The 13,065-nt window shown below is 41.4% G+C and overlaps 1 protein-coding gene across 1 annotated transcript; it reads left to right on the plus strand.

The window, feature by feature from the left end:
- Positions 1-571: 571 nt before the first annotated feature.
- On the plus strand, positions 572-7,725 carry LOC108952016 (putative disease resistance protein RGA3). Its single transcript, XM_065101172.1, has 3 exons — positions 572-3,813; positions 3,906-4,016; positions 6,161-7,725. The coding sequence occupies exon 1, from the start codon at positions 1,125-1,127 to the stop codon at positions 3,810-3,812; it is 2,688 nt and encodes an 895-aa protein (XP_064957244.1). The 5' UTR covers positions 572-1,124; the 3' UTR covers position 3,813; positions 3,906-4,016; positions 6,161-7,725.
- Positions 7,726-13,065: the final 5,340 nt, after the last annotated feature.

Here is a 13,065-nt window from a genome sequence, read left to right on the forward strand (position 1 = left end):
CATTAGTCATTAATTTTGCTTGGTTAAATGAGAAAAATTAGCTTTCGATTGGATCAAATTAAATTGTAATATTTCTTAGAATATTGGCTTCAGATGCTTTCGTTATTTTTTTGAGTTGTAGGTATATTTAGAAAGCAGATAATAATTATTGTGAGGTAAAAATTATCTTTAAAGGATTATACTAGACTTATGAGGATAGTAAATATTATAAATAAATAATTTTTTTCTCCCTCTGTGATGAATTTTAAATGTTGTTAGGGATATTTTCCATCAACTGTTTATTATGAATGATTATAAAATCTTACATGCAAGAAAATCATGTGGCTAATTGATTAGTCACTCGTATTAGAGCCAATAAATTCTTTAATTTTTGGAGGAATTTTTATCTTTTGGATTTGGATATATCTTTCGTTGATATATCAATTTTAGTAATTAAGTTTTTTAAGTTTTCTTTTGTATATATATATATATATATATATATATATATATATATATATATATATATATATATATATATATATATATATATATATATATAGTTTATGCAGCTATAACTTGCACCTTTGTCTTGGCTGACACAAAGACTTAGAAGAGAGAGGTACACTACTCCCACTCCCACTCCCACTCTGTGATCAAAGATGGCCGTTGTTCTTGATGCCTTCATCTCCGGGCTGGTCGGTACGTTGAAGGACATGGCTAAAGAGGAGGTGGACTTGCTGTTGGGCGTCCCCGGGGAGATCCAAAACCTCCAACGATCTCTCCGCAACATCCACTCTGTCCTTCGCGTCGCCGAGAAGCGGCGGATCGAGGACGAGGACGTCAACGACTGGCTGATGGAGCTCAAGGATGTCATGTACGACGCCGACGACGTCCTCGACGAGTGCCGGATGGAGGCCGAGAAGTGAACTCCTCGTGAGTCCGATCCGAAGCCGTCCACCTCGTGCGGATTTCCCTTCTTTGCTTGCTTTCGCGAGGTCAAGTTCAGACATGCGGTGGGCGTCAAAATCAAGGATCTCAACGATCGGCTGGAAGAGATCTCGGCCCGAAGGTCCAAGTTGCAACTCCATGTGTCTGCGGCCGAACCAAGGGTGGTTCCTCGAGTTAGTCGCATAACTTCCCCCGTGATGGAGTCTGACATGGTTGGCGAGCGGCTGGAGGAGGACGCCGAGGCACTGGTGGAGCAGCTGACAAAGCCAGATCCGAGTAAGAACGTGGTGGTGCTGGCAATTGTGGGGATCGGCGGCATCGGAAAGACCACCTTCGCTCAGAAGGTGTTCAATGATGGTAAAATCAAAGCCAGCTTCCGCACCACCATCTGGGTGTGCGTGTCCCAAGAATTCAGCGAGACGGATCTTCTCAGAAATATCGTTAAAGGTGCTGGTGGAAGCCATGGTGGAGAACAGAGCAGGAGTCTGCTGGAGCCCTTGGTGGAGGGTCTCCTGAGAGGGAACAAGTTCTTGCTGGTGTTGGATGATGTCTGGGATGCTCAGATCTGGGACGACTTGCTCCGCAATCCTTTGCAGGGAGGAGCAGCAGGCAGCAGGGTGCTGGTGACCACCAGAAACGCAGGGATCGCGAGGCAGATGAAGGCGGCCCACGTCCACGAGATGAAGCTGCTGCCTCCGGAGGATGGCTGGTCGCTCCTGTGCAAGAAGGCGACGATGAATGCAGAGGAGGAAAGGGATGCCCAAGATCTCAAGGACACAGGCATGAAGATTGTTGAGAAATGCGGAGGGCTTCCCCTGGCCATCAAGACCATCGGAGGGGTCCTCCGCGACAGAGGACTCAACAGAAGTGCGTGGGAGGAAGTTCTCCGCAGCGCCGCATGGTCACGGACCGGGCTTCCCGAAGGTGTGCATGGAGCACTGTATCTGAGCTACCAAGACCTGCCGTCCCATCTCAAGCAATGCTTTCTCTACTGCGCCTTGTTCCAAGAAGATTTTGATTTTGAGAGGCCTGAAATCGTCAGATTATGGATAGCCGAGGGGTTTGTCGAAGCACGAGGAGATGTCAGCTTGGAGGAAACAGGGGAGCAATATTACAGAGAGCTGCTTCATAGGAGCCTTCTACAATGGCAACCTTACGATCTGGACTCCGGTGAGTATTCCAGGATGCATGACCTGCTGCGATCGCTCGGCCATTTCCTATCGAAAGATGAGAGCTTGTTCATTAGTGACGTGCAAAATGAGTGGAGAAGTGCTGCCGCCCCGATGAAGCTGCGTCGGTTGTCGATTGTGGCCACTGAAACCACGGACATCCAGCATATCGTCAGTTTGATCAAGCAACATGAGTCGGTGAGGACATTGTTAGTACATGGCTATGCGAAGGATATAGATGATTACTTGAAGAACTTTGTGCGACTTAGAGTCCTCCATCTCATGGGCAGAAATATCCAGAGCCTACCACACTACATGGGAAATTTGATACACTTGAGATACTTGACTGTGTCTCAGAGCCATATAACGGAGCTTCCAGAAAGCATATGCAATCTGACGAATTTGCAGTTTTTGATCCTTTTTGGATGTAGACGGTTGACACAGATCCCCCAAGGTATAGTAAGACTAGTCAATCTAAGGGCACTCGATTGTAAAGGTACACGGCTGGAGAGCTTTCCATATGGAATAAAAAGGTTGAAGCACCTCAATGAACTCCAAGGATTCGTCGTGAACACGGGCATTGGTATGTGCCCATTGGAAGCATTATGCGGCCTCCAGGAGCTCAGAGACCTCTCCATTCACAGGTTGGAGAGGGCGTGGCTGGAAGCTGAACCGGGAAGAGATACGAGCGTCTTAAAGGGTAACCAAAAACTGAAGAAACTACTTTTATGTTGCTCATTCACATCCGATGGTTACAGGGAGGAAGAGATTGAAAGAATGGAGAAGGTGTTAGATGTGGCACTTCATCCACCATCATCTGTTGTTATGCTCAGTTTAGAGAATTTGTTCGGCCGCCGGTACCCAAGCTGGATGGCGTCTGCAAGCATCAGTTCGCTTCTTCCAAACATAAGACACTTGGAACTAATTGACTGCTATGACTGGCCACTGCTTCCACCGCTAGGGAAGCTCTCTAGCTTGGAGTTTCTTCACATACGAGGTGCACGTGCAGTGACAACCATCGGACCGGAATTTTTTGGGTGTGAAGCTGCTGCTGCTACTGGAAATGATCGTGAACGGAATTCAAAGCGCCCTTCTTCTTCTTCTTCTTCTCCTACGTTGTTTCCGAAACCAAGGCAGCTGGAACTCTGGAATATGACTAACATGGAAGTGTGGGATTGGGTAGCGGAAGGCTTTGCTATGCGTCGCCTCGACAAATTGGACCTCGTAAATTGCCCCAAGTTGAAGTCTCTACCGGAAGGCCTGATCCGACAGGCAACCTGCTTAACCACATTGGATCTGACCGATGTGTGTGCTCTCAAGTCCATCGGAGGTTTCCCTTCTGTAAAAGAACTGAGTATAAGTGGTGAGTCAGATCTGGAGATTGTTGCTGATCTCCCTGCACTGGAGCTCTTGAAGTTGGGCGGGTTTTTCTTTCCATACAATCATTTACCAGAGTGGTTGGCGGATTTCACTATCCTACAGAGACTGGACGTACACGGAACCACCCAACTCCTCCGCAGATGCCTCCAAAATGGCGCATACTGGCCCATGATCAAACACTTTCCTAATTTTTCCATCAAAGATGACCGAGGCAATTATATAAACTACATCAAGCATTCCGGCACCTTCGAGACAAACCTAGTCGATGATGCTGCTGCTTTCGCTGCTGCTGCTGCTGAAGAAGAAGAAGAAGGAGAAGACATCAATGAGCTTTGAGGTAACTTAGCCTTTCATGCTCACGTCTCCACCATCTAACGCCGTCTGGTTTTGGAGTGGCAACTCTCAATCATCTTTTGCTGCTTATGGCAGAGAGATCGACATCATTCACGATGTAATTGGCAGTCATGTCTAAAATGATCATTGCAAATGGAGCTGACCATGGAAAGTCCGAGACTTTTGAGCGGAAATGCAGATCGAGAGGTTGGTTGCGACTCATACTAAATTCCTATGATATGGTGTTGAAACTACATTCCCAAGATATGGTGATGAAACTATATATATTGAGGAACATACAGATCATGTGTTGTGGAATTACTGTAGAACTAAGATGCAGACCTGTGAGTCTGTCAAATATTTGACAGACCTGTGAGACTGTCAAATATCAAATATCAGAAGAACACCAAGTGTTCTTCTGAATATACTTAAGAATGACGAAACTGAAATGATTTCTCCCTTCATGATCCATGTTAATGTCAAGGGAACACAGATACCTATTAATCACCTACCATATCTAAGTTTATTTTCAGCAATGCAAAAGGAAACGTGCATACTGCAAAACACGCATAAGCACAAAAATTCTGCTTCTCTTTTGCCTAAGAAGAAATCAATCATCTGAAACAAAGTGGAAATCTTGATAGATGAGATATAGAATCAGTCTCGAGTTACATGCATCAGTGTGGTGCATTCTTAATACTTACCAACTACAATGGTGTTGACTAGAGAAAGAGAAAAGTTCCAATACACAGGTTTGTAGGTGACTCAGTCTATTGTCTTTAATTCTGTTCTCTATTTTACAGTTATGTTGAGTGTGGTATTGTGACCAGCATCTGAATTGATAATACTAAATTGCAAACTTGTGATTCTCAATAATGGACGGAAAGGATGAAGCAGATTAGGCTTCAAATAGATGCAACTTTCTTCAAATGATTGTGCTGAGTCCTGTGTTTCAACACTGATGTCAAACCCCTTTTGTTTTTTAATTGGAGCTGAAAGAACACAATGGAAATATGCACCAAAACAAAGTGGACAGAGATAAGTAGGATATGACATACCTTTCTTCCTCATTGCTCCCATAACGACAATGCCACATTAGTCTTCTCCTTCTAAGTCAAGAGATCTCTTCAATTGTTGCTCTGATCATTCTGTTCATTCACAAGAACCCCCAAAATGATTCCCCACGGGCCACATTTGCAACCCTGATGGTATCACCGACTCTTCAAGCTTTGTTAGGTACCTCCATTGCTGAGTAGAGCCAAGCAGGTGAAGCACTCATCCTTTGCAATGAACTCTCAACAAAGGAGCCTGTCTTTACACTCTGAAGGCTCTGGAGTGGTTTGGAGTGTTCTATAAATCTGTCTTATATGACTGCACATTTCATGCATGCTAAGATATATAGAAAGAATCATATCTTTGATAAAAACGATGAGTTGGGTCAGCACTTTTTCCTCAAGAATACAAGGAAATGGAGTTGAATACATTCATCCAAGTGCAAGAATTTAGAAGACTTAGACAAGAATGACTGTAACTTTGTATCTAAACCTTGTTACAATGAACTTCTTGTTGGCATTTGCTTGATACATTAAAACCTTGAACTGTTCATGAAACAGTTGCCACAGATCTTTGCTAACTTATTGACATGAGCTGTAGGTTCCTCCAAATACATGAACTGTTTGCATCCAAGTTCTGCACATTTGCATATATGAGAGTGTACCTTAAGTTGGCATAATAATAACTTGTATTATGTCTAGTTTCTACTTATTAATTCCCTCTTCTTAGTAATAATCATTTAATTAAGCCTTCCCGCTAAATGGACACCACAATGATTGTATTAAGTCAAGATCTTGATTCTTCTTATTTTTGTTCTCAGGTCTACAAAATCATAAATGCAGGTAACAAGCTGTATCATAATGACATAATCTAAAACAATTTAAACTATGCATAAGCAGATCCGGCTTCGAATTTTCTTGGCATCTTAAGATAACTTCTTGAATATAGCATACCTCTTGATATTTTGTTGCAATTTCAGAAATGACATCAGAACCAGTTAATAAGAACAGCAAGATAAAAGTGCAATGTGATTTTTCTTCCATTTTTATGCATGCTTTATGCGAAAGGTAATTAAAAAATTGAAAAGAGCCTTTTAGAATCTATATTTCGACTAACTAAGAGTCTTGTGGTTTTAGGTAATTCATACCAGGTCTAATTAAATCTCAGTTTAATCCGATCGTAATGCATCTGGCGGTATCAATGTCATGGTTGCATCGATAGTACATAATTGTACTTAATGATGAATTGAGCAACCATTTCTGAACATAAACTGATAAATCTCCTTCCAATGCTCTTAGCAGGTGGTTAAAGCTTAACTTTGAATGTTTGACAAGCTGTCACTTAGCAATGAGCCTTTGAAAAGCTTCACTCAAAGGAATATACCTCTTCATGGATCCATAGCAAGTGTTCACCTATCTAGTATCTGTAAATGTTTGTCAGAAGCCATGGCTGAGTTCACAGCAAGGTTTCCCTGAATCAAGACAAGACACAGGCCTGTGTTGGTCTGCTACCAAGATAGATATAGCTTGTGAAGTGTGGGCTTTTCTTGGTGACAAAGAAGGCATTTGCACCAACCATGTGATGATGAGAATGCTTGCTTGGCATTTTGCAGGCATTTCATTGCCAGCTGCTGTAGGCGGATCACACACTGTGCTACATGAACAGAGATCAGCAAAAGAAAAGAAAACAGTGTGAAGTAGCTTGTTGCTGTAGCTGGGATCACATATTGTGCTGCAAGAACAGAGATGAGGGAAAGAAAAAAATCCATATCAGAAAACAGTGAAGTGCTCAGGCCTATGATCACTGCAATCTCTGCAGATTGCTGAACATTTGGGTCATTCAAAGAAGAAAAAGAAAAGAGCCCTTTTTTTCTTCCATGATGTAAAGTGAGTTATCGACAGTAAAAGAATGCAGGAAAAGTGAAGTATCAGAACTTTTGTGGGTGGTTGATCCATGAATGCAAATTGCAACACCTCTTGGGTTCAGAATTCAGATTACATGAGAAAAGTAATGGCTAAATCATTGGTACCATGAAATGATATTGGATCCAGAGAGTTGGTGAAGATATTTGGAGGAACTCGGCGATCCACAGCTGGACGATCTATGCCCTGACGAACGCGTAGTCTTCACGGAATAAGGCGCAGTAGAGAAAGCACTGTTTGAGATGGGCCGGCAAGTCCTCGTAACTCAGATACAGAGCTCTGTGGACGCCTTCGGGTAGGCCGGTTTGTGACCACGCGACGTTGCGGAGAACTTCCTCCCATGCCCTTCTGCTGAGTTCTTTCGTGCAGAGGACCCCTCCGATGGTCTTGATGGCCAGGGGAAGTCCTTGGCATTTCTCAACGATCTTCATGCCTGTGTCCTTGAGATCTTGGGCATCCGTTCCTCGTCTGCGTTCGTCGTGGCCTTCCTGCACAGCAGGGACCAGCAAACCTCAGGGGGCAGTAGATTCACTCTGTAGACGTGGACCGCCTTCATTTGGTTCGTGATCCCTTCGTTTCTGGTGGTCACCAGCACCCTGCTCCTCGCAAAGGATTGCGGTGCAAGTCGTCCCAGATCTCAGCCCTTCACACATCATCCAACACCAGCAAGAACTTGTTCCCTTTCAGGAGACCCTCCACCATGGGCTCGAGCAAAGTCCGGCTCTGTGCTCCACCGTGACTTCCCCCGGCGCTGGTGACGATATCCCTGAGAAGATCCGTCTCCGTGAACTCTTGGGACACGAACACCATATGAAGGTGAATGTGAAGGACACAGATATGTTAGAAATTGTACCTTCTTGGAGGATTCATTAAGCAATACTGTTTTGTGTTCTTACGACTTTAAGATAAAAGAAAAAAAAGACTGGATCGGCTTTGTGTTCTGTTCTTGAGTGGATGATCAGAATCTGAATTGATGGTACTAAATAGTGTTGGGTCCAGTCCTGGGCTTGGACAATTTGGGCCATAAACCCAAATCAACTAATTGGAGATTAGAGAGACCGAAATTAGGGTGAGATTAGAGTAAGAGCGTGCAGCGTGCAGAGGAAAGAGGAGAGACAAAGTAAGGTTTTTAAGTTTTCTATTTGACGATCGGTGGCCAAACGTTATCAGTTTTGGCCCAAATTTTATATGGAGAATCCTTGCAGTAAACTCTACAATCCTAACGGTGTTGATCTGCAGTTTACCCTCTCTAAGGTACTTTCCTGCGATATCTACTTTGTGAGACCTAGAATTCTCTTTGGAGGAGATTCACCTATGTGATGAAGATATGCTTGAGCCAATATCTATGTTCTTGATATTATTTTGATCCTCTAGTTATTCCAGAGAAGACCTACTGTAAACCTGTTATCATTATTATTGACAGTGGAAGTTTAAGGTGGACTACAGTCCCGTGGTTTTTCCCACATTGGGTTTTCCACGTTAAAAAGATTTGGTCTCACTGTGTGATTGATTATTTGCTCTATTGTTTATGCTGTACTGGTTGATATTTTCATTTGGATATCAAGTTGGTATTTTGATGAGGAACTCATTTTGATACACAAAGAGGGAAAAGATTATTCCACATTAACATGTTTCTTCCCAACAAGTGGTATCAGAGCATCAGGTTGTTTGGTGCTAGTTTTCTTGTGTGATTGAAATGGAGCAGTCAGATGATATGATTAAATTGAACTCATCAAATTATTCCACTTGGAGGCGTCTGATGGAAGATTTGCTCTATTGCAAAGATTTGTATAAGTCTATCAAGGTTAAAGATAAACCTTCTATTATGGACGATGAAGAATGAGAAGTTCAACATAGAAAAGCTATTGCCTATATTAAGCGATGGATGAATATAAACTTGTATGAGCATATTTCAGATGAAACCAGAGCTGATGTTGTTTGGCAAAGGTTAGAAAATCTTTTTGCGAAAAAGATAGTGGGAAATAGAATTTCTCTCCTCAAAAGGCTTATAAATTTGAGGTATAAAGATGGTGGTAACATTATTGAGCACATAAGCCTATTTCAGAGTCTTGCAAACAAGTTGGTTGCTATGAAAATGAATATAGATGATGAGATGCATGGATTATTACTTCTCAGCTCTTTACCAGAAAGTTGGGAAACGTATGTGGTGACTATTTGTAACTCCACGCCAGAGGGGACTCTAACTATAGATATGGTTAAAGACAGTTTGCTAAATGAAGATGCAAGAAGGAAAGAACAGGGTGAATCTTCTTCTGGTGCATTTGTTACTGAAAAACAAGAAAAACGTGGAAGAAGTCATAGCAGAAATCCATATGGTTATAAAGGAATATCCAAGTCTAGAGGAGATATCAAATGTTTTCACTGTAATAGGCCAGGTCACATGAAGAAAGAGTATAGGTTTTGGAAGCGAGAACAGAATGAAATGAAGAAAAATGAGAAAGAGATCAATACAGTTGTTGCTGAAGGTAATATCACTATTGTTTGTGATGAAAGTTGTGTTAGCCTTGTAGCTCAGGACAGTAATTGGGTAATTGACTCTGGTGGTTCATTTCATGTTACTTCTCATGGTGATTTCTTTAGATCTTACACTGCTGGTGATTTTAGTAATGTCAGAATGGGAAACAATGATACATCTAAGATTGTGGGTATTGGAGATATTTGCTTGGAGACCAGTATTGGGAGCAAATTAATACTAAAAAATGTAAGGCATGTTCCATATATTCGTCTTAACTTGATATCTACAGGTAGACTTGATGATGAGGGCTTTGCACATTATTTTGGTGAAAGTAAATGGAAACTCACTAAAGGTTCTCTAATTGTGGCAAAAGGAAAGAAGATTAACTCTTTTTATGTCATGGAAGCTAAGCTACACAAAGGAGAGATTAATGCAATTCGAAAAGGTGAAAGTATAGATCTTTGGCATAAGAGGCTTGGACATATTAGCGAGAAGGGACTTCAAACTCTTGCTAGAAAGCAGTTCTTACCAGAGTTGCAAGGTACATCTCTTAAATCTTGTGATCATTGCTTAGCTGGAAAAACACATAGAGTTGCATTTCAGACATATCCATCATCTAGAAGATCTGATGTTATTGATTTAGTTCATACTGATGTTTGTACTATGCAAACTAGAACTCTTGGAGGTGCTCTTTATTTTGTTACTTTTATTGATGACCATTCTAGAAAAGTTTTGGCTTTTGCTTTGAAATCTAAAGACCAGGTACTCGATGCTTTCAAGGAGTTTCATGTCAGTGTTGAAAGAGAAACTGGCAGAAAACTAAAGTGTGTTCGATCATATAATGGTGGCGAGTACAGGGGTCATTTTGAGAATTATTACAGGTTTCATGGTATCAGGCTTGAGAAAACAGTTCCTAAAACTCCTCAGCAGAACGGTGTGGCAGAAAGGATGAACAGAACCATTGAAGAAAGGATTAGGTGTATGCTTTCCCACGCCAAGTTACCAAAGTCATTTTGGGGGGAGGCTATGAGAACTACAGTTGACCTGATAAATCTTTCTCTATCAGTTCCTCTGCAAGGTGATGTTCCAGAGAGAGTATGGAGAGGAAAAGATATATCTTATAATCATTTGAGAGTCTTTGGGTGTAAAGCATTTGTTCATATTCCCAAAGATGAGAGGTCCAAGCTTGATAATAAGGCAAAAGCATGTATCTTCTTGGGATATGGTCATGAAGAGTTTGGATACAGATTATGGGATCCAGTGAACAAGAAGATTATTAGAAGCAGAGATGTTGTATTTCTTGAAGACCAATTGTTTGATGATGGTGATAATGTTGAGAAGCCAGAAACCTCTGTTTATATTCCTTGGAGTTTGGGTCCAGTTCCTTCACCTGTAGTTCATGATGATCATGGGGGAGATGAACAAGAAGATTGTGGTGAGAATACTAGTGATGATACACCTACAGTTGATGATGCTGAACTAACTGAACAGGCACCTCCACCACCAGTTGAGATTCTATTGAGAAGATCCACTAGAGAGCGACAACCCTCTACCAGATATCCTCCACATGAGTATGTTATGCTTACTGACGGGGGAGAGCCAGAAACTTACCAAGAAGCTATTCTACATGAGAATAAGAATGAGTGGGTTAATGCCATGCAAGAAGAGATGAGATCCTTGCTTGAGAACCACACCTATGACTTGGTAAAGTTACCGAAAGAGAAGAAAGCTTTCAAGAATAAGTGGGTTTATAAATTGAAGACTGAAAACAATAGCTCACAACAAAGATACAAGGCACGACTAGTTGTGAAAGGATTCAGTCAGAAGAAATGTATTGACTTTGAAGAAATATTTTCTTCGGTTGTGAAAATGTCCTCTATCCGAGTTGTTCTTGGTTTGGCTGCCCGTTTGAATTTAGAAGTTGAGCAACTTGATGTAAAAACAGCATTTCTTCATGGTGACTTAGAAGAAGAAATTTACATGGAGCAACCAGAAGGTTTCAAAGTCAAGGGAAAAGAAAATCTGGTATGTAAGCTTAGGAAAAGCTTATATGGACTCAAACAGGCACCTAGACAGTGGTACAAGAAGTTTGATTCCTTTATGATGAGTCAAGGGTATGATAGAACCACATCTGATCATTGTGTGTTTATGAAGAAATTTTCAGATGATGATTTTATTATTTTACTGCTATATGTTGATGATATGTTGATTGTTGGTCATGATGTTGAAAAAATTGAAAAGTTTAAAAGAGAGCTAAGTAAGTCTTTTGCCATGAAAGACTTGGGATCGGTGAGACAAGTACTTGGCATGAAGATTCTTCGTGATAGGAAGAAAAGGAAGATTTGACTATCTCAGGAGACTTACATTGAAAAGGTTCTTGAAAGATTCAACATGAGTAAAGCCAAAGCAGTTTGTTCTCCACTTGCAGGTCATTTCAAGCTGAGTTCAAAACAATATCCTACAAGTGAGAAAGAAAAAGAAGAAATATCCAGAGTGCCTTACTCATCTGCAGTAGGCAGTTTGATGTATACTATGGTTTATACTAGGCCAGATATAGCTCATGCAGTTGGAGTTGTTAGCCGATTTCTCTCAAATCTTGGAAAGGAACATTGGGCAGCAGTGAAATGGATATTAAGATATCTAAGAGGTACTTCCAGGTTGTGTTTATGTTTTGGTGGTGATAAACTTGTGTTAGAAGGTTACACAGATGCAGACATGGTAGGTGATACTGATTCCAGGAAGTCCACTTCGGGATTCTTGATGACATTTGCAGGAGGAGCAGTCTCTTGGCAGTCTAAGTTACAGAAGTGTGTTGCTCTATCAACCACAGAAGCAGAATACATAGCAGTTATTGAAGCCTGCAAGGAAGCTTTATGGATGAAAAAGTTTCTATAGGAATTGGGCTTGAAACAGGAAGGATATACTATTTACTGTGACAGTCAAAGCGCTATTCACCTCTCCAAAAATTCAACATACCATTCTAGATCCAAGCATATTGATGTGAGATATCACTGGATTCGTGATGTGCTTGAGATGAAAGAATTACAGTTGGAAAAGGTGCATACCAATGATAATGGTTCAGATATATTGACAAAGTCTTTGCCTAAGGAGAAGCTTGAAGCATGTAGGCGAAGAGCGGGCTTGGTACAGCCCACCATATGAGCTAGAGGGGGAGAATTGTTGGGTCCAGTCCATATGTGGGCTTGGACAATTTGGGCCATAAGCCCAAATCAACTAATTGGAGATTAGAGAGAACGAAATTAGGGTGAGATTAGAGTAAGAGCGTGCAGCCTGCGACGTGCATAGGAAAGAGGAGAGAGAAATAAAGAGAGAAAGTAAGGTTTCTGAGTTTTTTGCTTGACGATCGGTGGCCAAACGTTGTCAGTTTTGGCCCAAATTTTATGTGGAGAATCCTTGCAGCAAACTCTACAATCCTAACGGTGTTGATCTGCAGTTTACCCTCTCTAAGGTACTTTCCTGCGATATCCACTTTGTGAGACCTAGAATTCTCTTCGGAGGAGATCCACCTATGTGATGAAGATATGCTATTCTTGAGCCAATATCTATGTTCTTGATGTTAGGGTTTTCCACGTTAAAAAGATTTGGTCTCACTATGTGATTGATTATTTGCTCTATTGTTTATGCTGTGCTGGTTGATATTTTCATTTGGATATCAAGTTGGTATTTTGATGAGGAACTCATTTTGATACAGAAAGAGGGAAAAGATTATTCCGCACGTTTCTTCCCAACAAATAGCAAGTTCGTGATTCTCAATAATGGACAGAAAGAAAAGATGAGGCAGAAT

Source organism: Musa acuminata, chromosome BXJ2-3 (genome assembly GCF_036884655.1).
Source record: "Musa acuminata AAA Group cultivar baxijiao chromosome BXJ2-3, Cavendish_Baxijiao_AAA, whole genome shotgun sequence".
In the NCBI taxonomy this organism is placed as follows: Eukaryota; Viridiplantae; Streptophyta; class Magnoliopsida; order Zingiberales; family Musaceae; genus Musa; species Musa acuminata.